This window comes from Camelina sativa, chromosome 13 (assembly GCF_030686135.1).
Source record: "Camelina sativa cultivar CO46 ecotype springtype chromosome 13, ASM3068613v1".
Lineage (NCBI taxonomy): Eukaryota > Viridiplantae > Streptophyta > Magnoliopsida > Brassicales > Brassicaceae > Camelina > Camelina sativa.
Genome location: NC_141892.1, coordinates 8857821 through 8884854, shown reverse-complemented (window position 1 = coordinate 8884854; position 27034 = coordinate 8857821). Strand labels below are relative to the sequence as shown.

Below are 27034 nucleotides of genomic sequence, written 5' to 3'. Positions count from 1 at the left end.
GAGCCTTAAAACCATATGAAATTATCTATATTTGTTTTATAATATGACAAGTAGTAATTAATAAGGTTTTATATGTTTGGTGAAAATGATAAGTGGTCTGAGTCTTATCCACAAAGCCTTCCCAAGTACATTTCATACGAAAGAAGCATTTGTGTCCACTCTTTTTAGCTAACTTTGGAAGCAAGTGGTTCGGTCTTTATACATTCTTCCTTGACTTTTTCTCTTTTTCTATGAAACTGATTTATTAGCAAATTGGGAGTGGATTTTTGCTGGTAAAAAAGTTGTCGTGGAGTTCCAAATTAACTCAGAAGGTAGAAGAGGGGAAAAATAGTCGTTTTCCTAAAATATGTCCAAAAATAGTCAAAGATATACGAAGGTTAAGATTATATATTTACGTACAATATTGGTATAACCTCACATTCATGAATAAAACACAAGGTATATATAATCGCTATAAAGCTTAACAACAAACTCCAAAATGTCAGAAGAGCAGAATATACAAAACCTTCATTCTTCTGCTTGGACTCCATAATAGATGGAGCCGATCACAAGCTGTTTCCACTTGTTTCGGATTTATGGAGCTGGAGAAGTAACGAATTTGAAACGACGAAGATCGAGCTCAATGCCATTAGTCCACCTAAAAGCATTTGAATGGTAAGTAAGCATGATATATGACTGGATTCTGTGAAAATATTAGACTGGAAGTGAAATAAACCGTTTTGTAATTAATGAACTCGAATGGGCCAGCTCACCTGAGAGGGAAGGTGTCATGGCGAAATCATACTGAGGAAGCAAGACTCCTGCAGCTATAGGGATCGAGATGACGTTATACGCAATTGCCCATGCTAGATTCTGATATACTTTCGACATTGTTGCTTGTGCGAGACTCAGTGCATCCACAACCTATAACCAAAAAGAAATGAAACATGAGTGTATACAGCTTTGATTTTGAACTAAGAGATTGTTGTCCCTTGAATGAGGGCAAGTGGCTCATGAAGCGTTTACATGAGAAAGTTTGTTGCGGACAAGTATGACTGATGCTGTGTTTGATGCAGCGTTTTCTTGTGCCTCGATCTTTAGAGCTATTCCTACATCAGCTTGAGCCAATGAAGGAGCATCGTTTATGCCATCGCCCACCTTTGAAAAATACAAAATATGTTAGTCTTAACTTGATAAATTTCTATAACACACCAGTTCCATGACTTGATACAGTTCCATGCGCATCGGTAAGTTTCTAGGACTAGTTTTACCATGAGCTTCATCGACTTTTCATGGGAAGTAACTATAAGTTGAAAAAATCATTCTAGCAATTTAGTTGAAGAGCTTACCATAGCAACACGATGTCCAGAGGATTGAAGATTAGATATAAACTCGAATTTCATTTCAGGAGACAAGGAATAGTTGGTTGATTCACTCTCAATCCCTACATTCTTTGCCACTGTTGCCACTGCCCCTTCCCTATCCCCTGATAAGAGAACTGTTTTGATGCCCTTCTCCTGAAGCCTTTTTAATAAGAGAAACAAGCAAAACTACGATGATTAGATCCCCACAAGAAAAGTAGCATGTAGTTTCATGTTTCTATGCTGTCTAAATATAAAAACCAGGGTTGTTAGTGTCATTAAAAATTTGACGGTTAGAGAGAAAAACTACCTGGCTACAGTAAACTCAGCATCTTGGCGCAAGCAATCGGATATTGCAATAGCACCGATGATTCCTTCTCCTTCGCGGCCAACATATACCACAGTCTTCGAGTACCTAGACGTTGATGATGTGCTTGATAATTTATTATCCAAAAAACTTTCCAGCTTCACCATGTCCGAGGAGTCGTTCTTTTTGAGGAAACGATCAGAAACCCACTCAAGAGAACCCACTGCAACCAAACGTCCATCTATTTCAGCCAAAGTACCAAAGCCTGGTTCTGTCAATTGACCTCTTGTTTCTGGAGTTTCCTGATTCAACGCTTCAGCCTCGTTTACAATAGCCTTTGCTATTGGGTGTGTTGCTGTCTTTTCCACTGCAGCAGCCAATTTAAGAACTTCTTGTTCTTCGTACCTTAGAGAAGCAATACCAGAGACGACAGGTCTTCCTTCAGTAAGAGTCCCTGTCTGAAACAATAACTCGATTTGTTCAACTTGGAGAGGCAACAGGAACTGTTCAATAATCTAGGATTTGCCATCTTCATATAAAAAGAAATAGTGGAGAGAGAAAGATGGGTGAAGAGGATCACAGAAAGCCCAAAAGAGTAGCAATACCTTGTCTAAAGCCACACAATCTACGGAAGCCAGACGTTCTAAGACATCTCCTCCTCTGATAAGATATCCCCGCTTTGCACCTGGACATATTTAGGCTGAAAGTTTCAACAGTCTCGAATTTATTGTTGTTTATAACAAATTTTCAGGGACTATAATGTTTTAACTACCCCTATATAAACATGAAAGATTAATACAAGACTGCACATACAACACCACATAAACTAGAAAGGAGCTTCTTCATGTTTCTAGGCCAGTTTTACTGATTTTATGTATTATCTAAAGTTGCTGCAGTGTCATTTTCAAATATTCCTAATTGGAAAACTCTGCGCGCAATTAGGCTACTCTTCTCAGCTAGGTTTGCAGACTTTTATGTGCAAGCTAAATAGTTCGCTGGATAACATACCAAGAGAGGTGCCAATTAATATGGCAGTTGGTGTTGCCAGGCCCAGTGCACAGGGACAGGATACTACCTGAAGCACACAGAAAAAAACGAGTTAATTATCTGCTCAGCGTTTATTTTTCTCCAAAGTTTCTTTCCATCCCTTTTTTATCCTAAATTCCCTTCTTGAATTCATATTTTTGCCACAATCACCATTTTCCTCCCTCATTAAGCGCGGCTAGTCCTTGACATTTTCACATAAAAGATATAACTTTGAGATGCATGGCTCACTCACCAAGACATCCACGGCCAGTTTTAGGCTTAAGGCCAGCGGATCTCCATCAGGTCCAGCAATATCATTGAGTAAAACATCTGGGAATATGTTTGAACCAATGTAATACCTGAAGCAAAAAACAACTGGGTCTTTCACTTGGTGATCGTGAACAGGAAATTGACACATGATGCTTTTACTTTATACTATAACAAAATAAACAGATTCCTACTAAACATATATAAGAATCTTTTTGAATATCATATGTTATTTCCAATAGAAATATGAAAAGAGGACCATACCAGAAGGCAAACGTCACTGCAGATAAAGACATTATAGTATAGACGAAAGGTCCAGCTATCGCATCTGCCAGCCTCTGTACAGGAGCTGCATTACCTTGTGCATCCTCAACCTAAAAATTCAGACAGGAAATGGTGTGAATGAACTAGAGACTCACTAGAGAGGAACTGAGGGTTCTGACTTGATTTTATTCGTACTTTTTCGTATGGAAATAGGTTCAGCTACAAACATGTAAATGAGTTCTATATGTAGGATAGTGACTTTTCATTGTATTTTTACTGGCTGCATTTTTCTTTTCACATGATGACTTGAACAGCTCCAACGTTTCACACTGTGACTGATGGAATTATCTCTCACCCAATGTAACTTTTCATTTAACTACATTGGCTCTAGATTCATAGACACTTACCATTCTGACGATTTTAGATATCGTTGAGTTGGAACCAGTAGAAGAAACTTTGATCCGTAGAGGGCCATCCTGAGATAGGTAAAGTGAAATTTAGTAGTTCGAAAAGATTCATGATCACTGTATGAGTGTATGTAAATCAAACTTAGTAACTAAGTACGATTAGTGCAGCTAGACAGAAAGCTATCTTCCTCGGTAACGTGGTTCACATTATGAAGTAAAGTAGTATAGTAACAATTGATAGAGGATCATATCCCAGAGTAATAGGTGTGTCATTGAAGCTCTTAACGAATAAACCATAAGTAGCCTTTTGAAAGAAAACTTTTGTTTAGGTAGCATATACGTACCCAGTTTATTGTTCCCGCTGAAACAGAGCAGCCTCCTTCTTTAAACACGGGAAGTGACTCTCCTGTCAGCATAGATTCATCCACAACACTTCTTCCAGCTAGGACACTCCCCTGTGAGGAAAAAATAATATAACGTGATCACTGCCACAATTAATACTAACAGTCACAAAGAATAATAACCATGCTAGAAAAACAAAAAATAGCATATATCCATTATCAAGTAGAGCTGATAGATCCACATGTTTTTTTTCCCAGCACTGATAAATCCAAATATAATTTCCTAAAATTACAGAATCATGGTTACCACGTATTTAAATAGAATTTCATAACTTCTTTTTTGAGACCCACACAATTACTTTTTGCTAAGATCGGACAGTTCAGCATGAATAAGCAAGGAAATCGTAATTGTCACTTGCTAGAAAGACAGAAACACTAACATCGACAGGAAATGTTTCACCAGGCAAAACCAACAGTGAGTCTCCAACTCGGATATCATCAACTGGGACATTGACACAAATTGAATCAGAGGAAAGTACAGAATCAGCTGCTGTGTTATTATTATCTGATGAAGTTATCACAAGTCTTGATTGAGTGGAGATGAGTGACTGCAAAAACACGTTTTAAGTCAGAAAGGGAGGAAAAAGCCTTCAAGTTAATCTTGGGAGGAGAGTCAAGGAAGCCCAACTTACCAACAGTTCATTCATATCGCTAGATGCTTTAAGCTTTGCTCTTTCTTCCAAAGAACGACCAAGGAGCACAAAGCCAAGCAGCATGACCTGCATACTAAATGACAAGTGCTATCAATCAGAAATAAACCATTGAAATTCTATTTTGCGTGAAATGATAGTAAACATAAAAAGTTTCCATCCCCTTGTAGATGTGCTAGAGAAACTCACCGGTTCCTCGAAGAAGGAAGCATCCCACTCCAGTTCTGGATTAACTAATGAGATCTGCAAAATACCGAATGCAGGGAACTGCAGGTTTCAGAATAGGATACCCACCAGTCAAAAATAAATCACAGGGTACGAAAAACTTACCAAGCTGATGGTAAACGCAGCCATAGATCCCAGTCCAACTAACGAATTCATATTAGGTGATCTTTTCCCAAAAGCCTTTATACCATCAAACAGCAATTCTACAATATAAATTTATCTGTTTCAGTCATTTTTGCTTCCGAACGGCCTAAAAAATCACTACCACCAGTTTGGAGCGTTTATGAAACTCTCAAAGAATAGTAGGAACATCACTGTCACTTTAGTAGTGTGAACTTCATATTTTTCTCTCTTATGAAAACGACCACCCAATCAAGGTAAACACTACCCCCATTGGAAGCATTGATTCAACAAAGCTCAACTACGTAATCAGGCACACATCAAAGCCTGAAGAATAGCCTCAGAATGACTACTTTGTCACCTAAACTTTTTATGCATTAGCTGGTAAGCATTATACATTAGATTTTGTTAAAAGGTTTGAACAAAAAGCAAACCTCTTCCTGGTCCCAACAAAGCTCCAACTGCCAAACCGCCTTTCACGTAAGAGTTGTGTAGCAAATCCCAAATCCCTCCTGGTAAAATCAGGTGCATGAGAAAGTAATAAACTACATTTGTATCCAACAAATGAGATCTAACAGAACAAATTTGAATTGTAATTCGATTTTTAAAGTAAGAATATGTGAAAAAAATTGTACCATGAGCAATATGAATTCCCAAGGAATGAAGAATATGCGAAGTGTGAGACCCGCAACAGAGAGCCACCAGTGTCCACGCAAACGCCACACGATTCCTACTCTTAACGAGCAATTCCTCTTTCTTACTAACCATCTCCTTCCACTTCTTCACATTCTCCGCCACTCCCATCCCCGAGACCCTCCTCTTAGCTTCGAAGCCACTATCAGTCAATCTCTTAGCTAAACTCTCCGCCACATCCACCACCACCTCAACCTCCGGTTTAAGTCTCACAGCCGCGGTTTCCGTCAGCATGTTAACCACAGCAGACGCGACTCGGTCATCAGACATCAGAACCGACTTAACCCGAGCGACGCAGCCACCACACATCATCCCACTCACATCGAGTAAAACAGGCTTATCGCTCGTCACGGATTTCACAGATTCTACGGAAGATTCCGCAGATTCAAATGATTGAGTACTAATCTCCACCGAGTTTGACACCAAAAATCCAGGTCTCGAACAATACCTTCGGATACGAACCCGGCGCTGTTTTGGAAAGCATCGCTTCGCGCAATTAACGTCGGGGAACTTACAGGTCTGAGGAATATGCAGACTCGACGGCGGTAGAAGATTAAGCCGGAGAAGATTGCTCGCCATTTTCTCCGGCGAGACAACGACGATAGTAGTATACACAAGTAAGAATCTAGTGGTGCGTATGGGTTCCCGTTTAAGAAGAGTCGTCAAAACTGACACGTCGGATTTGGATTTGTATATCCAAAAACCCACAAGTGGATTTTTAAAAGCCAGCCTGTCACCAGCAAAATCAGAACTGTAAAACGCATCGTTTTAATAAGACCTTCTGATTCTACTAGAGGATTATGGGATCCGGGGACACAGCGATGCCACGTGTCATCTTCCTGAAATATCAAATTTTTTTTTTTTTGGGAGGTACGTTATCTTCTTCGCTTCTTCTGCTCATACTCTCTCTCAAGCTTTCTCCTTCTACGAATTATCTCAAAGGCTTTGCTACAATGGAGTCCAGTGCGAACGAACCAGCTATGAAAAGCTTGAAATCCTTTCAGTCAGGACCGATACCGAACTTTTTCGTGTCTCTTTCATCGGCATTTACGCAAACACCTCTTGTGCGTTCGAGCAAACCTAATTTGCTACTTCTACCACAAGCTGCAGACTCTGTCAAAATGATTCAGGACTTTCATCGGTCTCTGGTATCCGCTACTGAGAAATTCTCAGGCTTCTTCCATTCGCTCGCCTCTAAGAACCCTCTCTTTCAGGAAGCGGTTCGTCTTTCGTCCGAGTTTCGCGTTCTGTGCGATGAGGTTAACTTCTCTTTCCCTGCTTATTGCAAATTGACATAATGAATGGTCTGTGTTGAAGTTAATTATGTGTTTCCGATGAAATTGCCTGAGCTCTGATTGTTACTGTTAATGGGTGAATCTTTCTGGTTTCTGTTTTTGGAAAAAGTTATCATTTTTAAACAGCGATCAGCTTAAATCATATACGAAGACTATGAGATTGATGTATAGATCACTCAGCATTTGTTGGACAACCTTTTCACATTGTTAAACATGAGTTATATATATGTCCAAGTTGGGATCTTTTTGGTTATATTCTTCAATACATCTATGTAATATTGATGATGAAACTCTGTGTTAGGATAAGTCGAGATATGTTTGTGTGTGCCTTTGAGTCTGGTTTTTGGTTATTAAAGATGAAGAAGAGCCTTGTCTTGTGTATTTCAGATTCGTTTGAGAAACACTTCAAGGGTGAGGTTTGCAATGTCTAATCACGGATTTGCAGCGGTTCTTCCGGGGGATTCAGTTGCAGGATTGGTGGTTGCTAATGGGTTGATAAATTTTCTCAACATATATAACACCATCCTCGTTGTCCGTCTTGTACTCACCTGGTTTCCTAGTGCTCCTCCTGCCATTGTTAACCCCCTCAGGTTAATAACTTGCCTTTGTGTTTTTCCTGCTTGTATTGGGAAATGCCACTACATTTTTTGAATCTTATCCAGGTCTAAAAGATTTGAACACTCCATGGGAACAAAATCTATATCATATATTTCCTATTCTTTATTGCTGAAGTTAGTCTATTTGCTTGAATTAGAGGGAGTTTTGTTTGGGAAATACTTGGTCCTCTACTTATATGTGTCCAACTCTTGAATTGTCTAAGGATTTTTTAAAAACCCTGATGGATCTACTTTCTCTAGTTGATTGCTAATTATGTGTATGTTGCCATTGTATCAGCACTTTGTGTGATCCATACTTGAACGTATTCCGGGGATTCATACCACCTCTTGGAGGATTAGATTTGTCTCCCATTTTGGCGTTCCTTGTTCTCAATGCCTTTACCAGCTCTGCTATGGCACTTCCTTGCGAACTCCCACCAGCTGAAGGAGCGGCTTCTCCATCTTCTTGTGAGACAAAGTGGATGCGAAGGAGAAGGTTGAGCAAGGACCACAGACCGACCTCAGCTTCTATGAACTGAACCTGTCTAAAAAATCGACATTTCGGATAATTGTATTCTCATCTTTTGTATTCCCGAGTTTTTGTATAAATTTTCTTTAGAAAATGAATAAAAGAGTTGTGTTCCTGATATACAGAAATATTGTAAAATTTTGCAAAAGATGAGCTTTTCTTCTTCATTTTGCGCCATCAAATCAACTTTCACTCAGGTTCTCTAAGCAGATGCTTTGCACATCAAGACGAAAACAAGAAGGATGAGAATGACAAGCAACCCACCAAACGAACCACATAGCCTGTGAATCCAGTAAGGATCAAACCTGGTCAAGCTCGGGTCATAATACAGGGACGAGGCTACGGCCAAAATAAACAAGAAGAGAAGCACAGAGAGGCAAAACATAAAGCTGAAGAGTTCTTCTTCCTCTTCTAGATCTTCCTCTGATAAGCTATCAATGTAGAGAGGCGATAGCACGGCTAGTACCGACAAGCTTATTGCCAAAAGCTTCCAGGACGTAGTAAACCTCCCCATCATCGGGTTAGACGATCCCGTTTCCATCCAAAAAAATTCAAAACACCAAATGTTTTTAAGTTTCTTTACAATCCTCGCTTGGAGTTCATCTGATTAAAAAGAAAAGATCTGAAGGAAAATGGTTTGTTTCTTGTTAAATAATCTGTACACAAGTTGCAGGATAGTTTCGAGTATCAGTTTAGGTGGTATGGTTACTATTAACACTGAGAAAAGGAAGATTCTTTTGTTTCTGGTTGAACAGTAATGACCACACATTGCTTAAATATTCCATGGTATCGTATGCTTAATACTTTTCTTTTAGTTCTATCTTTTTACAAAAAAGCAGAGCCCAAAAGACATTATACCACTGTTCCTATATCACTACCTTTTGTATAACTATGAACCTCTACAACAGATTATTTGGTCCTAACAATGCAGCGGTTCATCAATTCAGAGCTATATACAGTACATCGCCAAAACTTGTCCACTCATCAAAAGAACTTGGCACCAACATTTGGGTGAGCGTCCTCAAGGTGAGCATAAAGTGAAGTCATTTTCAATCCAGTGATATGAATCTGTGATCTTGAAAGTTCTTCAAGAAATGCATTCTCCACCTACAACGACAATACCGCCACTACATAAACAAAAAAAGCACAAGTGGAACCTTAACTACATGTTTCTATACTAATATAGTACCTGTGTCCATCCAAATAGCTTGAGTGATTTAAGTGACGAGCAGCAACTCAAAATCCGTCTTAGGTCCTCTTCTGTGAGCTTTCGACACCACGAGAGGTCCAAATACTTCAACCTCTTACAAACTTTGGCAAGCGAAAAGGCAGTATCTGGACCAACCTATCGTAACAAAACTCCTTTAAACACTCTTGGGGACAAACCAGCTTAGAAATGAACGAGACTTTAGGTAACTAGAACACTCACATCTACGACTTTGTTTAGGCAGAGGTTGTTAAAAGAACCTCCCAAGACTTCAAGAAACGCAGCAACAGCTTCGTCACTGTCAAAGGAAGCCCCCAAAGATTGACACTCAAAACAAACAGTCTACAAAAATTTTATAAAGAAGGAAACATATTGTGAGACTTGTGCAAACCTAAATCTGTTATTTGCAAATATGACTGAGTTCAAAGATTTGCAGCCCTCAGTAAGAAATTCCAATGACTTATCAGTCAATTTCCGCAATTCTGAGATGTCAAGAGCTTCTAACTTCTTACAATATCTCCCAATATGCCAAATGCAATCATCAGTCAACTCACTAGTTTACCATAGAGAAAAGGAAAAAACAAAAACATTAGTTTCCAGCATTAGTAACGATTTGAGTCTTTTTCGAGGCCTCAACAAAAGAGTAACTTACTGGCAGTTAGCGAGAGATAGATCAGTGAGATTAGAGCTACTGAACATAAAGAACGCTCTAAGAACACTATCATTAACACTATCGAGTCCTGCAACCGAGAGATAGTTCAGTTTCTGGAACTTATACAGGCTGCTAGTGAATTCTTTACACCGTTTCATCCCTTGGCATCCTTCAATATTAAGTCCTTTAAGAGTGGATCTAAAAATATCCGCAAGAATCTTCAAAGATCGGGAAGTGGGAAGAGAGCAGTGAGAGAGGTTAATAAACTGAAGCAGAGGAGAACAAGACGCGATAAAGGTCAATAGTGCATAGTCTGTCAAAGAGAATGCTCCTTGAAGAGATAGCGTAGTCAACGACGGGAACCCTTTAGGGGAACGTTTCAAGAACTCGGTTATCGTGTAATCCGTAATAGCTCGTCCGCAAAGATCAAGAATCAACACCTGAAAGAGTAGTAACAAAAAATTTACAAATTTCAAGATTTGCTAACAAAACTCCCAATTCCTACTAACAAACGGATTTTGAAATTACGTACCTTCAAGGTATCTCTATCAGAATCAAACAAGATCTTAACCAAGTCATCCTCAGTTAAATCAACGCAGTTTCTCGCACGAACCTCACAGGGAGAATCACCAATCAAAAGGTGCATAAAACGTGCGTCTAGTTTGCCAAAACCACTAACATGACTCGATAGCTTCTTCCTCAAGTGATCAGGAACAAGTTTCAAGGACTTGATTGCTTCAGAGTTTTGAGCAAGAGCTCTCACACTCAAATCCGTAAGCATTGGAGCTTTCCTCTGCATAACCACATCAATCTCCATATCATCAGCACCATCACTTGTTGTTGTAGTTATAGAGATCTCATCTCTTCTCATCTTGATCAGTTCCTTAGCAATCTGAAACTCGCTTCTCTCTTCATCATCTCTCTTAACTTTATCATCATCATCTTCCTCCTTCTTTTTCTCAACGGTCTCATGATCAGAATGCAAACTAAGAGCAAACTTTTTCGCGGTAATGTAGTCTTGTTTATTTTTTCTTCGTTTCTCTCTCTCTTCAGCCCACTTTGCATACCAATCTTTGAAGAAAGCTTTAGGATCATCAGAACCGGTGATGCTCTCTAGTTCCTCCATCTCCACGTGTTCCAACCCTAGTGATATACCTTGACGATTAGCTTCCTTGGCTGCTATGAGAAGTGCTCCGATTATGTCTGCATCTGTGCTCATCCGTCGATTTTCTCGAGAATCGTTGGGAGAATTCGATGGATTCATCTTGGAGATCGAGTCGAATCTGAGTCTTCTTCTTCTTGATGGTTAGGGATGAATGAATCAGAAAAGAGAAAAAAAAAAAGGAAAAGGAAAAAAGAAAGACGTGTATTTATACCTTACTGAATTGACCTCATTAGTCAACTCCTCTTGTTATTGGTTATTTAAATATATATATATATATATATATATATTACTGAGTATGCAGATAATTTATTGGTTATTTTCTGAACAAAATTGGAGAAATTTTTCAACTAATATTATTAAAAAAAAAATGAGATAATTGGAGTATTATAGACTTCTAATTAGGGTTTAAAGATTGAAGTCTTATTTTACAAATTAGGAACTAAATGTGTGATAACTAAATTCAGAACAGCAGAAGAAGTTAAATCCTTCTCCTCCAACTTTACCATGGGCTCATTAGGATCGCAGTCCCATTTTGGTAACCTACTTCTTCTACTTTTCTATTCCAATTGCTTCAAAAGCCCATGAACTGGCGTTCTCAATCAAACTTTTATGGTTAAGGACTTGGTTAAAAACAGTTACGGAAATCATTTTATGTCGTTTGGAAACAAATACTTTTCATTTTCTTTGTTTAATGTTTTCTTTTTTTTCTGTTTGATATTTTTGAAAGAAACAATGTGTATATACATATTAAAAATTATGCTCAGCAAAGTCACATGGAAGATTTCCTATCAATAAAAACAAAAATGAAGATTTCATTGTAGATTGATATAATGAATACTAGTGTTTTCTTGTCTATCAGATCAACTTGTTTATAGTGTGGTATCAAAGCTAGCTACCTATTTTTTATTTTATTTTTTCTAACTTTGGACTTCATATGAAAAGGAAAAAAGAAAAAATCATAGGAAATCTTCATCCTATCATTTGTTTCATTTGTCTTTGTATATACAAACTACAAAGTATACAACGTCAAATGTCGAGATCCTTTGTACAGTAAACCTTCTAAAATATTATAACATCAAAATTAAAATATGTTTATTAATTTATTAAAGATATTAATTAATCGGAAAAATAGTTGGAACCAAAACATTTACTAAATAAGTGAGTTCTTATAATTTACAAGGGTTTTACTGTATATGCAATTGGGTCTTTTTCACTTTCTTATTTTTTTCTTCTTTTTATTGAGAATATTAATAAGAACTGAATTTAATTAGGAGGGTAGGGACCAAGTCATATATATGAGGACTTTGGATGATTGTTAAATCCAAAATCCACAACAGCAACAATATGTGCAAGTAGATGGCCTTCCAAATTTGGATTGTTTTAAGAAAATATAAGTTTTCATGTAAAATCATCATGAAGAATTTATTTTTTTGTATATATAAAAGCCATTATATAATAATTTTAGGCAAGGAGGTTCTTATTTCAAAATGCCATTTTTAGTGATGGCATTTTCGAATATACCATTTTTGCTAAAATATTATGGATTTGCCATTTTTTAACATTGAAAAAGTTCATATTAATTTTTTTTTACCTACGTACTTTATAACAAATACTAAAATTTAAGAAAAATAGAACAGACTAAACCCAAACATAACGTGATAATCATATGTTTAATTGTATTTTTGTAGCTTAAAAATGACAAATTCATAAGATTTTAGACAAAATGGCAAAATCAATGCCATAATAAATAATGTCAAATCCATAATTAATTATTATTTTTTATAGTTATTGACAGATTTTTTTAATTTAAAAAAACTAATGGCATATATGGTCATATTAGTTTCTAAGATCTCAAGAATATAGCTTTTGTCACAAAAATGATTTTGAGTGTCACCGAATAAATATGGTTCGAGTATGAAATAGGTGAAAATATTGATTTTTAATCAAACGACATATACAGTGATTTACTTCAATCTCGTTATAAAATGAAAAAAATCAAAACTCTGCAGTTGAATTAAAATTTACAAATAATGTTCTTATGTGTGAGTGTGTCTGTCTATGTATAGTTCATACATACCGTGTTGGGCATATCACATCACATCATTGTAATGTCGTTGCGGAGTGATAGAGATAGGAAAACTGAAAAGTATGTGAATCGAAATTGTTGAATGTGGAATGGTCCTTCCTGAAAGAATAGCTGTAATTGAACTCTATATGACATCGTTTTCTAGTGGACCATGATATATATATTCAACACATATACACAAATACTATTTCGTTTTGTATGTTTGTGGCAGTAAAGTTGTAGATTGAGAGTTTTTGTGAATTCATATGCTGTTTCGTATTGAAAATGTTCTTTAGTTACTTAAACTGAAACGACGGTGCGGACAAGCCCGGTTTGGGAGATTAAGCAAAAGATAAGGGACTACAGTCTTCTGAAGTTAATATAAACGTCAGTGATCTTTTGAGAATAATCAAAAAAAAGGAACATCAGTGATTTTTAAATTGGGAAACCTATGGGTTTAAACTTGTATCTTTAATTTTCTTTAATGTAGTTGCTATGATCACACGAAATTATATATTTATATAGTAACGGCAAGACCGAGGACGTAAATCGAAAGTATCTTTATGATAATTGTCTTCTCATCGTTGTTCGATTGTGCTCTATTCTTTTTTTACTCTAAAGTTTCAATTTTTCATTTCACTTTTTTTATTTTTTTTTCTCTTTGAAGTTTTCATTTCTTGGACACTAAAACTTTATCTTTCTTTTTCATTTTATCGGGGAATCATAGATATTCTTTTGGTTAATTAATATAATTCACTACAAAGCAAGTTAAAATTCACATGCATAAAGCATCTCCATTCACGTGTCAAACGGAACGTAATTCCATAATACCCAACCCACACAAATTAATTTTCGCGATGGAAAAATCAAAAAAAAAAAAAAAGTTTAAACATAAATAACCAACTGTCATCAAAAATCAAATTCATCAGTCATGACAACTTTATAAAGATCTATCTCACCAAACCATTATTTTATGAATTCAAGTTTGAATTTTGGTCTCCCATTATGAAATCAGGATTTTAACCCAAATATTAGTTGTCAAATAGTAAATAGTTCAAGAAAAAGGTTGAACCATTATTAATCTGTAGCATATTATTTACATCTATTTAAATTTGGTTCCAGATCTCAATTTCATTATAGTTATTTTTTATTCGTTACCAAAAAACTTCGGACTTATACAAGCAAAACTAATTTTGAGAGGGAAAAACTACTTTTGTGAGCCTATTATGAAAAATAAAACTGTAGTATGAAGGATAGAATAGAAGGTTCGAACCTTCATCCTTAAAGCCAAGACAATAAAGCAATAACAAACTAATTAGCTAATGAGAAATTTGGAAATAAAAATCGGCAAAAGGCCGGGTTTACCACCATAATCAGTTTTGGTCGACGAAAATAATGCGTCGTTAAAGGTCTAGTTACAGTTTTATACTAAAAAAAAATATTAAATTACTTGAAAAAAATAGACTAATCATATAAGACCTACTAAGCCAATTATATATTAAAACTTAAAAGTAATATAATTAAGTTATGTTATGTATTGCATAATACTTTTCTTCGATTTAGACAAATCAAAGCTATAAAATAGTAAGAACGTATTTGGCTTGTAGTGACCCATAAGCAGCAAATAAAGTAATTAAAAATTTGAAGAACACGTCCGTGCATGCATGGCACGTTTAGCAGAGAACGTACTAGGAATGCTCTTGCATGGGAAATTCTTAGCCCATTGTTTAATTAGTCTATGCTTTGCCTCTTACAATGAAATCATCATCTTATAATTGCGTTATCTAAAGCTGTGAACAAATATATAAAAATTAGAATCTCATCTTTTGTGAAAGAGAAGAAACAAACAGAAAAGCAACGGGAAAAGAAAAGTTGTTAGAGGAAAAATAATTTATTATATATGTTTTTGTTGGGAGTGGGGAAAATCGAGTAAGATTTTGGTTCGAAATCCAAAATTTTGAAATCTTTTTTTTTTTCTTGTTTTTTTATACGAAGATTTATCCACTTACATGCGACAAGTTTTCACATTTTTTCATTTAAAAGGGCACTTTCTTTGTTGAACAGAGATTGTAGTTCTCTAAGAAAGGGAGTTATGACATCACTAAAAGATGTAAAAATATTGGCTTCTTTCACCAAATTAAATATCCTTTTTGTGACTTGTGTGTGTAGGACTTATCTAGATTGAAAATATTTACGTATTTAGTCGTTATTCATATTTATTTTCTGCACGTTTGATGGATTAAAAATATATTTGTTTTGAATTTTTTCAACCGAGTGAGATTAATTAACAGATATCTTTTTCTACTTCGTATTATGTAAGACCAAAAGTCGATTTGAAGTTTTCTTTTGAGGCAAACTAATTTTAGTGATCTATCTAGCTATGCTTGGTTTGATATCTTCCAACTAGCTTTACGTTATCTTTATGGGCATGTGAGCTTTTTTCCAAAAAGAAAACGGAAAATAGAAGACAAAAGAATCAGAATCTCTTACGAGGAACACACGAAAATATATATGATTATCAACAATAACAAAAATATAAGCAAAGGAACAAAAAAAACAATATATTGTGTGTGTGTGTAAAAAATGTTATCTTTTTGATAATATATGTAGAAAGGTTGGTGAAGCTCAAAACCTTTTTCGTTGATTCTTTTTTGGTAAGAAGAGAAGAATCTGATGCCCCAAATCTACAAGTCTGATTAATTAACTTTTCTTTCTCTCGTAAAATGGCAAACCAAAAAAGAGAGTAATCTGGAATAACGAGTCAAGTAAACCTTCCGAGACTGATCAACGGATCCATCTTTTTATTTTTATTTTCAAACTATTCATATATGCAAAACACTATCCCAATCATGATTCATGTAACGGTTGCACCATTAGTCGTAAATAGTCTCCTACATACCAAGTTGTATACATTTGATCAATTAGTTTCATACTCTCCTTTTCTTTTGAATCGTCTTTCTCACCAATTCATATCTATTGTCAATACCACTCGCGTGCTATATAACATGGCATTGATATGGACATCATCTAATTTGCTTGCCGTCGACATCTTTATATATATAACTTGTTCGATTTAAAATTGGTAGATTTCACTATCACATCACAGAATTATACAAGTAACAACAGTACTCTATATATGAATCTGAACTTTGACTGGAAAAGTCTACGACATGTCACAATCTTTTAAATAAAAGTTGGAAAAAAAAAACAGCTTCAGTTTTTTTTCTATCATATAATAAATTTTAATTTTTTGCCACATATCATCATCAAGTGCATAAATTATTCGAGCGGTCCAAATCGAATAGTATATATAGGACATATATAAGAATTTAGTAGGAATTATCCAAAATAGGGTCGTAGTCACAATAGTATCATGGACCGGCTCCAATATGGATGGTGGGTGATTGATTTGGTTGATCCATTTATAGATTTTGGATTAATTATTGAGACAGCATGTGAAGAAACTATCTTTTCAATGTCTATCAATTCTCTCGTGGATCTCTTATCCTAAATCTAACAAGGTCATGAAGTGTAGAAACTTATGTGGAAATATAGGGATACGTAATCCAAATGTGAAGTGTTAACATATAAAAAGAAAACAATACGAAAGAATGTTAAATTTTTTTTTAACGTATTAAACAAAATAACATGTATTTCAGCAATGAGGTCGACAACCTAACTCTTCAAAACTCCATTTTTTTCAACAATGTCTCTTTCCATCTCTCTTTTTTTCTATCATAGTTCCATATATCATTCAAGATTGTTAGACAATCTTCTCACTTAATGGACGGGTTAAAAGAAAATGATTACATTAGTATTAGTGTCACTAGAGTCAACATATATTAAAGGATAAATTAGATTCCAAGATAATATTTTAAACCAAAATAAGAACGTTTTTCTTGTTATGTTCTTCATAACTAGACATGACTCATACGCTGATAATGATAGGCCATTTTTATAAGAAAAACAGTTGATTTTTTTTTTCTTGGGAGAAAGAAAAATACAGACAAAACATACATTAAGCCCACAAAACTCAAGAATACAAAAGAAAAGGAAAAGGAAAAAAAAACAATATGAGGGGTCAAGGAGACCTATTGAAAATCTTTTGGCCGGGTGAAAGGATAGCCATAGGATCAAACATAGCTTTCCTATCAACAAATCTCGACCATCGGTTTCCAAAATGGCGAATCCATTCCTCTCGACACTTGTAATGAGGAAGATACAATTTGAAATCTATTCCATTTCTGACACACCAATGAACGATCTCTTGGTTTTGAGCTACCAATTTCTCAACCGATGAAGCTTTTGTACACGGCGGCACGAACCGAAGCAATGCCACAATGTAGAATATCTCTCCTTCCGGCACTTCCACCGACGTCCGCTCATCCCACCTGATTACCAAAAAAAGTTCCGACCAAATTACTTAATTTACTCATTCATATCACTAATCCTCTCGATTGGTTTTATTTCTTACGTCAAGTAGTTTGGTACCAGCAAATCTCATTTTCCACACAAAGTAGAAATATCTAAAGTCACAAAACTACCCTTGGGTAAACTACAAAGTAGAAAAGGCTACTTTAGAAAAGTAAATAAAAAGAAATTACATCAAAGTGGGTCTCAGAAGCGTATCATTGTCCCCACAGATTTTTCATATTTCGAACTCTTTCCCTATACGACGTTAACATTAACGACAGTTACAATACTACTACTTCACCCACCCAACCGTAATACCTAATTCGGTATCGTATTAGTTTAGTATTTTGATCTCGCCTACAAAATCTAAACGACTTCACTATACTCCCAACTTTTTTGTACTTACAAACCCGTACGTGTGCGCCAGTGCCACGTTTCGCGACAATATGTTGATCACACGTCTCGCTGACTTGTGTGGTGCCTTTAAAGTTTACGCATGCACGACTAATCATCACACGTGACAAACACGTGCAATGAAAAAAACTAACTAGACCGATCTTGTTTTAGTCTTTTGGATACGTGCCTTGTCTAACCAAAAATGAAAAGAGAGAGAGAGAAAGAGAGAGAGAGAGCAATATTCACCTGCTTCGCAAGAGTGGGTACACTAGCATCGGCCCATTAACTCCGTTCTTGACAAGTTCTTTAAACACCGTCCGGTTAAATTCTCCGATGTCTCGCTTCGACACGAAGAGGTTAAGCCACGGGTGGGGCGTTTCCCACGTGCCGATCTCCTTGGCGATCTCCTCGGACCGTTTAACCCGAAGTAAAAAGTCAACGTAAGACAGATCTACCTCAAACCTTAATCCTTCAATAAATCTTAGCCGTCCGATCAATCTCTCCACCCTCTACTCAAAAAGAAAAAAAAATCAGTCAGGGGTGTTTTGGTACATTCAGAGATAATTCTGGATAAAAACGATGGTCAGATTTTAGCCGGGACCGTTTGAAATCAAATCATCAATGTTTTTTACTAAGAACGTTTACATGCTACAATTACAATTTTCACCCTTTACGTCCCATACCGCATGACCAATAGACACGTCACACGTATTGAAGTTAACCTAAATAATTGAGTAGCAGCAAAAAGCAAGTGATCTGAAAATATGGGTTTCATGAGAAAGACAACAAAAGCATAAAGGAAAAAAAGGAAAAAGAAGACAAATGTCGTAATCGTAATAACGTGGTTACGACAAGGGCATTAGAGAGAAGCACATATATAGAGTATATATTTTGATGTCAGACAATCCAAAATCGAAGATACATTACCCAATGTCTCGTCAGTTTCATATTATGCAGTCAGACAAGAGACTGTATAATTCCCTTTCCCACCCTATTATATTTCCTTAATTATAAAATATTACAAAAAAAATTCTAATGTCTTTATTGAATTTTTATGTTGTAATCATGGAGGTCGAGAAAACTCAATGCGGTCCTATATGAAATACGTGTCGTATGACTGTAAGCGAATTAGAAAGAAAAAAAAAGAGTCCGTTGATTTGATCCGACGGTCAACTTCACACTTCATCTAAGGTCAATTTCGGTCAAACAAGGTTTCTAGAACATCAGATGCTTCCACCACCGTCGGATCATTATTCATTCAAAGATGAACGGTTCTTGAATTTTTAAATAATGTTATAAGAGTTATTATTATTTACCTTGTCGACGGTTGAGTTGGAATCGGAGTCCCTGTAGTGAAGACCGAGTTCGAGGCAATAAAGAACCGACCCGGATGATTGTGGTAGTCGGGTCGGGTCAAAATCATGATCCGGGTGGAGCGGAACAGTCGGCCATCCGTTGACCGGGTCATCATCGTTGACGAACACGAATCCTTCCACGTAATCGAACGATGGCGACTCGTCCTTCTGACTCACTAGCCACTCGGCATCCCGAGTGAACTCGTCGAACTCGGTGTATACTACTCTTATCCATCTCACCTAATTAATACAAAATATATATTTATTTTGATTGGATTATGCAAAAAAATATATAATTTGAGATTATGAAAATAATATATAATTAGTAATCTACCATATCTGGAGCTGGCTGTAGCAAAACCCTAGCTCTGGTGACGATACCAAACTGGCCAAGACCACCTAAAACGGAGAAGAAGAGCTCAGAGTTCTCAACCTCCGAGCAAGTGACGACGTCTCCGTTTCCCGTTACGACGTCTAACTCCGTTACATTCGACGTCTGTGGTCCGTAACGGAAAGCTTGTCCACTAACGCCGGCATTGGACAACGTCCCACCCACCGTCAGCCCGAGGTAATCAGTCCACGACCTCGGAGCCAAACCGTACTCCGAAACGGACCGTTTCAACACATTTTCCCATAATGCCCCTCCGGAGACATCGACGTACGCCGTGTCACCACAAAAACCCACCTCGAAATGATTCTCCGCCGTGGAACTCATATCGACGACGAGTCCTCCTTCCGCCATGGCTTGACCGTTGATGGAATGGCCGTTTCCGCGAGCCGCCACCGTGAGTTTATCAGACCTCAGAGCCGCTTTCACCGCTCCGGCGATATCCGCCGGTCCAACTGGTCTCACCACGGCAAGTGGCTTCACACAGTTCATGCCGCCGAAATCCCTTCCGGCGATATCCGCGGCAGCGCCGCCGCACAGGATCTCTCCTTGGATGTCAAGTGACTCAGAAACGCTATCAGTCGATAATACGGCGGCGGTGACGGCGGAGGTAGCCTCGGCGTCGTTATCCAAGAAGTATGGTTCTATGCAAGCTATCATTTTTGTTTGGTGTGTGTGTGTGTGTGTGATTGTGTGTAAATGCTAAATTGAGAGACTCTAATATAGATGGAAGCTTTTAGCTTTTGGTACCAAACCTTTTTTTGTTTGTCTGTGGTGAGAGAGAAGCTTGTGTGGCTTAGCTATAAATAGCGACTGAGGTTATAGCTTTTGGACTGTTTATTAATTTATTTAATTGTGATGAATTTTTTAATTTCATTCGGCCGTTGAAATGCAATACTTTTAATAACGCCTTTTTAAAAACTTATGTTATTTTAAACGAAGATATTGGTTTTAAAATGTCTTTTAATATTGTCAACACTGAGTTAACTAAAGGAGGGAAAAAAAAAAAAAGAGAAAAAGAAAAAGATTTCAACCATTCTTAAAAGAATGGTTAAAGGATCCTCAAAATCTGTCCCGTATCGAAAAAGAAAAAATTAAAAACAAAAAGATAACAAGAAAAATCTATGAAATTTATTGTGTAAGAAAGTTGGTATGTATGTATGCTTACGGCATTACAGAGAGATGACGTAGTTATTGTTTTATTTCCAATAAGCCAAGAAGCTGAGTTTTCTAGTTTCTACCACCATCCGTATAACTCACAATAAGCTTAAGCTGAAATTGTTGGCCTCAAATAAGAAGAGCACTTGCTGAAGTTAATGGGTTTAAATTATTAGCATCATTTAAACAACAGTTACATACAACACGGTTAAGAATTGTCTCAGAGACTTCGGTGATTAGGAAACAGTCAAGTTTAATAGTTAGTAGTCAAAGAATGTCACAAAAAAATAACATAACATATAAAAAATAATTTTATTCTTAGGATTTTATTATTTAATGATAATACTATAAATAAGTATTATTTTGAATAAAGAAAAAAAAATCCGAACTCTAAATGGTTGCAAAAACCATTTGATTGTATGGTGGTTGACAACCTCCAATTTTTTTCTTCTACCCATGCTTAGAGATTCTTCCATTCGAAATTTTCATCTTCCTTTTGGTTAATAATTTTTAAGACGGTTCAAATTCAACCGTCAGTAGTTGGATTTAATTATCAACTTAAGATTACCACTATAAACTAGTTTGACCAACAACAAAAAAAAGAAAAAAAGAATATTACTATAAAACCAGTAAATTTTATTTGTTGAGACAAAAAAACAGTGTTATGTATGAAGTTAAAATAGGTTTGGATTTTGAAAGATAAGATATTTAATTCCTTTTTAATTAATCTTTTTAAACTTAAACACAAAATATGGAGTTTATCCTAATTAAACTATTTGATAAAACTTTTGGACGACAAAAAGTAAAAAAAATTATGGAGGTTGATAGATGATAACATTGTGTCATTCCCATCCCGAAATTTTAGCTATGGTTGATGATGTTAGGGATAAGCAATCATTAGTGATTGATGAGAATCACTAGCTCTGGTTTAAGAAAAAATATAGTTGTTTTCCAATATAATTTATGTACGTAAATGAGTTCAGGATTAACACAAATTTTAATTTACTGTTTTTGATCACGATACATTTCTCATATCCGTAATTTGTAAAAATGTATATGTTGAACGCCACAACAAAATAGTATATATCATCGATATAGTGGAACTAAACCAGTAAAACCTACGTACATACCTAGAAGTAGTTACCAAAATTAACTGAGATAAATAATTTTTGGAAAAATTACAATTTTATTTTTATTTTCGTATGTCGACAAAATCATATGCAAAGGCTAATACAGAAAAACAAATACGTACCTTTTAGAATTTCACTTGAGAAACAGTTCTTAAGTTCTAAGAAGAAACCACTCGTTGTTTTCTCCTTTCAATGGTTTGATTCGTTAGCAAGTTTTTATATTCGTATGCCAATAATATAAAGATTTGAATTATTTGAAGTGTTCTTTTATCTACGCTTTTCCAAAATCACTGTAATCAGATTTCGGTGTTGTCTAAAAATATCACTATAAATTTATCTAAGATGTATTTTTATAATTATATAGAATAATACGAGTATTCATGCAACTAAAGAATTCCAAAGTTGGACTTAGTATTAATATATAAGTATTAGGATAACGAAAAATCCCAATATTGGGTCAAATTGCACAATTAATTTACTATTCAGAAGAAGACAAGATCCAATACAATCGTGTTCACAACTTCTCGACTTCTAGAAGAAGTACATCCACCTGATGAATCCCTCTCCTCCCACCTTAACTAATCACCTAATTAAGTAGTTATAACTTACGAGAGGATTAATAAATTAAAGAAAACGACATAACAGTCTAAACAGTATAGCCGAACAACGAAACTTTTACTTGACTAGCTTGCGATGTTTCTTCGTTTGAAAGAAAGAAATTGGTCATTGCTTCTTTGAATCCACCATCTCATTTGGGATATTAGTGCAACGAAAAAAAACTTTCATTATCCTGTAAATGAAGCAAGATGCTTTGAAATTTTGAATATCAGAATATTCATGAATATACAAATCTAACATATTATGAAATAATAAATTTAACGTACAATATATATTAAATATATGTTAAGTGAGTGTTATCTCATTGACTTTTAAAGTTTTAATCATATAAAAACAAGAGATTTTGTGACGCAGTGACGATTCCTAAATTAACCTTTTAAACATGTGAAAGAATCATTTATTATTTTTTTATTTGTTAAAGGGTATAATCGTTTATTCTTACTATTTAAAATGTTTATAGTGGTTGACCATAGTTAAATCTGAAATATAAGAATTTAAACAAAACTTATTGTCCTATATATGTTATTTTATTAAACATATAAGGTTTAGAAGATTAGGTAAAAATAGTTACATGTTGAGACTTGAGCGACTGTAGATTGTGTTAATCCGGTAATAAACCATACATTTAAGTTTCGTTTCTTTATCACAAACAAAAATTTGAAATTACTGACTAACTTTTGTACTACTAATTCCCACTTATTTCTCATGCATAAAGTAAAACGTTAATGATGTTTAAAAAAAAAAAAAAGTAAACGTAAAAGAATTGACGACATTTGTCTATCTTATTCACAACCTTCAATTATTGTGGGTTTATTATTATTGGTTTACAATAATCGTGGGGCAGGCAAATGTAACTTTATCATATGAATTTCGCTGACTTGGGTATGTATTAAAAGGGAAGAGAAAAAGGTTTATGACCGACTCAACTCAACTCAACCATTATAATATAAAGATTTTGGAGGACAATTCTCAAATTCCGCCCGAAATAAATTAAGTAATTCGGGATTGTTGTCCGATAAAGTAATTTAACAACATCTATTTAATCCTTTGAAATATATACACGAATTCAGTATGTTTTCTTTAGAAAACAAGAACGAGCAAACAGTTTATATTTGAAAAGATAAATTTGAAGTTCTTTATTATTTTTACTAGGACTCAGATTTCTATGATATCGCGGAAAAAATATTTTTAAAAAAGTTAAAATCATTTAAAAAATATATACTAAATAATAAAATTAAAATTATCTCAAAGAAGAAAATAATAAGTAGAGTTACAACTTCATAAATATTAAACATATATAACTGTGAGTTTAAAAAACACAACAATCAAAATAAAAACTTATAATACAAAATAATATGGTAAAAAGACTCAACTATAAGTTAAAAAATATTAAATGAAAATTCATACTGAATCAGTTGCGACGAAAAATTGTAACTGTTACTGATATTTATTCAAATTGTTATCATTATATAGGTTTTATGGTAAAAGGTACAACTCTACAATGAATACGCAACTATTATTTTTTTCAAAATAAATATATTATATAGATATTTTAAAGTAAAAAACACAACTCTACAATTAATAGATGCAACCGTGTGATTTTTTCAAAATAAACATAAAAATATATTTAACGAAAAGGTAAACAAAAAATAGTAACTGTTGTTGACATTTATTCAGATTATTATTATTATATAGATTTATCGTTTCACTTTCAAATATTACAAATACTACTTCCAAAAGCGATATTTAGCATTTTACCATTAAACATTTTATTGTAATCAAACTATTGCAAATATGAATATAAATAAATTTTTTATAATATTCTGGCATAAGCCATCGCATATGTTTTTTTTCTTTCGGACATCATATGTTAGTTTCTTATCTATTACATAGTTAGATTTATTTTCATATAACGGCATAAACAATTCACTATAGAATTTTACCAATTTATTTGATTATCAAATTTTCTGCATATCGCAGTTAATCATCTACTAAAGCATTATCTTAACAGAAATATGGGCTTACGAGCGTAATAACTAATAACATTCAGGAAAAAAGGAGAGTAACGAAAAAATAATCACAAAGGAATTGTTTTTGAGAAAACTCATAATAGATACATACTAATTGTTATGAGTTACAGTTAGTCTTGCTAGGGGTTCGTTGATATTTAAAAAAGAAAAGAAAATTGGAATAGTTTTGTTTTAAGAAAAAATAATGTTTGCGATGCCACTAAAGCCGTTGGCTTTACTTCGTTTTCAAAAACTATAAAAAGCTTTGATCAGTAGTTTATTCTGAAGTCAAACAGGTCGTGTAAGCTAATTAAATATCTACGTTACTAAAATAAACTGTACGACGGTATTATTATTTGTGTCTCAATGACTTATTAATTAATTAGAATTAAGTCAAGAACTTAAACATTCTTTAACCTCAACTAAACCATTTTTTATTTTAGTGTTCATTAATATATAGATTGAATTTTGATCCTCAACTCCCGATCGACGACGTTTGTTTGAGAACTAAACCTTATCTTTCCCCTCCGTTTTAATTTTTTTTTTAATAATAATTTACATCTCCTCATTTCCCACGATTTTTTCTATTGTTTTACTTTCATTTTTCATAATAAACTTGAAGTGCTCGGCACGCCCATATTTGTGATTAACACAAAATGTATTTCACAAGAAAAAATTGAAATGATGTTACAAACAAATGAACAATATTAGAAAAAAGCATTTTCTGATGCTTTAAATAGTAAATATAAATGATATGTCCGTGCAAGATGAAGTCATTCTTCTTCTTATATAATCACCTTTACCACACATTAGTACATTAAAAAGTTACTTATGCCACCACCATATAAACATCTTCCGGTCTCATATGCTCCCTTTGGCATATATTTCCATAGAGAATTTGTACCTTGTTTAAGTGAGTTTTCCCTACGCATTACTACTAGGAAATTGGGATACATAAATTCCCACGTACATTACATTGTTATAGCTTGAAACATCATAAGATTTTTTACACGCAAATCTTTTATTCGGGTATAAAATATACATGGAATTTGAAGTGAGGAAATGGATATGAACGAACAATGTAAAGAAAAACGAAATTTGGCTAACGATTGAATGCAACAGAAAGAGCGATACCAAGGACAAGCCATGCCCCAATGAAGTATCCCAAAACCCTCGTTGGTCCTACGTCTTCCGGTTCCTGTCCATATCTCCCATATAAGATATCGACATGAAAAAAAACTAAATTGAAGCAAATTTTACATTTTCCAAGGGTTCTCAACGTGACCAAAACAACCGGTACATACGTACCTGAGGAGGTGGTTCTTCCCTGGACGGTTCCATGATGTCAACCTCAAATGGCCACACATACCGCTCTGCTTTTTCGCTTCTGGCTAGACTCCAATCGTACATTCTTCTCTCTTCCACGGTCGACAAGATCGTATACGACTCCTAAAATTCATCCTTAATTAGTTTCCTTTATATCTCTCCATGAATCTCACAACATGAGATATATGTTGAAACTTATTATGACAAGTTGAAGTAACGTCAGACTACTTTTTAGGACAACTTTCCAAATAAATATTCAAATAAGTTGGTTGGTTAAAAAGCACAAATTGGACATATATAGATAAAAAAAAGTCCCACAATAATATGGTGAAAATGAAAAAAAGATTTGAGTTGTATGAGAATACTGACTTTGACAAGATCCAACTTGGTCTTAAGTTGTTCTTCGTCTAGGCCTTGTTCCTTTAGCTCCTTAACTCTATCTTGGTAACCAATTCTAACCTGATCATAAGAACACTTTCTCGAAACTCCAAGCCGTCCATAGTGATCTACATCTGTAATCGCTGCATTCTAATCCAAACCACCATCAATTTTTTTATTTTAATTCAAACCAAAAAACAAAATTTTTTAAAAAATCGAAACGATCGAGAGGGATTAATTACGAAGTCCACGGAGAGCGCGTTCGACGTTGAGTGCTGAGATCAAAGATGGTGATACTTTCGGTGCTTCATCCACGGCGGTGCTAGTTCCACCGTCGGTTTCTGCCTCCGCCGACACCTCACCGGAGTTTTTCGCCGGCGAACAGATGATCCGCTTCGTGGTGGATGTTGGCTTCAACGGGAAAGAGCACGTGCTCGGTACGTGACGGAGTAAGGATTCTCCGGGAATGTGTACTAACGACGGTTGAGTTATCGTTGATGATAACGAAGCCATGGCTCCAAAGGCTAACACAGAGAACACACAAACTTTCGATTTTTTTTTTTTTTTTTTATTATTGATAACGTATACAAAAATGTGACAACCATAGAAAACTCGTTGATGTGGATAACAAATAATACAAGTCCCACTTTAGTT

The 27034-nt window shown here is 35.1% G+C and overlaps 6 protein-coding genes across 7 annotated transcripts; 1 reads left to right on the top strand and 5 right to left on the bottom strand.

Moving 5' to 3' along the window:
* Window positions 1-334: 334 nt before the first annotated feature.
* Window positions 335-6462, bottom strand: LOC104736204 (copper-transporting ATPase PAA2, chloroplastic). 2 transcript variants are annotated; one of them, XM_087481322.1, is made up of 17 exons: window positions 5643-6462; window positions 5442-5519; window positions 4993-5090; window positions 4852-4905; window positions 4645-4738; window positions 4393-4560; window positions 3956-4066; window positions 3612-3680; window positions 3205-3314; window positions 2927-3032; window positions 2656-2722; window positions 2253-2332; window positions 1651-2105; window positions 1329-1503; window positions 1006-1137; window positions 753-903; window positions 335-637 (listed from the first exon to the last, which is right to left on the bottom strand). In XM_087481322.1, exons 4-17 carry the CDS (start codon window positions 4872-4874, stop codon window positions 546-548), a joined length of 1833 nt encoding a protein of 610 aa, XP_087337448.1. In that variant the 5' UTR covers window positions 4875-4905; window positions 4993-5090; window positions 5442-5519; window positions 5643-6462; the 3' UTR covers window positions 335-545. The 2 variants fall into 2 exon arrangements, with proteins under 2 accessions (XP_087337448.1, XP_087337447.1); XM_087481321.1 differs by having other exon boundaries at window positions 4645-4731; window positions 5643-6403.
* Window positions 6463-6499: 37 nt separating this feature from the next.
* On the top strand, window positions 6500-8287 carry LOC104736203 (ylmG homolog protein 2, chloroplastic). The gene is made up of 3 exons (XM_010456152.2): window positions 6500-6959; window positions 7383-7585; window positions 7890-8287. Exons 1-3 carry the CDS (start codon window positions 6501-6503, stop codon window positions 8128-8130), a joined length of 903 nt encoding a protein of 300 aa, XP_010454454.2. The 5' UTR covers window position 6500; the 3' UTR covers window positions 8131-8287.
* LOC104736202 (uncharacterized) lies at window positions 8189-8787 on the bottom strand. Its single transcript, XM_010456151.3, has one exon. The coding sequence runs from the start codon at window positions 8659-8661 to the stop codon at window positions 8323-8325; it is 339 nt and encodes a 112-aa protein (XP_010454453.1). The 5' UTR covers window positions 8662-8787; the 3' UTR covers window positions 8189-8322.
* Window positions 8788-8888: 101 nt separating this feature from the next.
* Window positions 8889-11340, bottom strand: LOC104736201 (uncharacterized). The gene is made up of 6 exons (XM_010456150.3): window positions 10512-11340; window positions 9980-10419; window positions 9719-9880; window positions 9550-9625; window positions 9310-9465; window positions 8889-9227 (listed from the first exon to the last, which is right to left on the bottom strand). Exons 1-6 carry the CDS (start codon window positions 11241-11243, stop codon window positions 9105-9107), a joined length of 1689 nt encoding a protein of 562 aa, XP_010454452.2. The 5' UTR covers window positions 11244-11340; the 3' UTR covers window positions 8889-9104.
* Window positions 11341-17161: 5821 nt separating this feature from the next.
* LOC104736200 (cytokinin dehydrogenase 7) lies at window positions 17162-20927 on the bottom strand. The gene is made up of 4 exons (XM_010456149.2): window positions 19708-20927; window positions 19335-19613; window positions 18265-18527; window positions 17162-17600 (listed from the first exon to the last, which is right to left on the bottom strand). Exons 1-4 carry the CDS (start codon window positions 20419-20421, stop codon window positions 17291-17293), a joined length of 1566 nt encoding a protein of 521 aa, XP_010454451.1. The 5' UTR covers window positions 20422-20927; the 3' UTR covers window positions 17162-17290.
* Window positions 20928-25614: 4687 nt separating this feature from the next.
* LOC104736199 (NAD(P)H-quinone oxidoreductase subunit U, chloroplastic) lies at window positions 25615-27003 on the bottom strand. Its single transcript, XM_010456148.2, has 4 exons — window positions 26623-27003; window positions 26372-26523; window positions 25985-26125; window positions 25615-25874 (listed from the first exon to the last, which is right to left on the bottom strand). Exons 1-4 carry the CDS (start codon window positions 26891-26893, stop codon window positions 25779-25781), a joined length of 660 nt encoding a protein of 219 aa, XP_010454450.1. The 5' UTR covers window positions 26894-27003; the 3' UTR covers window positions 25615-25778.
* Between the last annotated feature and the right edge of the window lie 31 nt (window positions 27004-27034).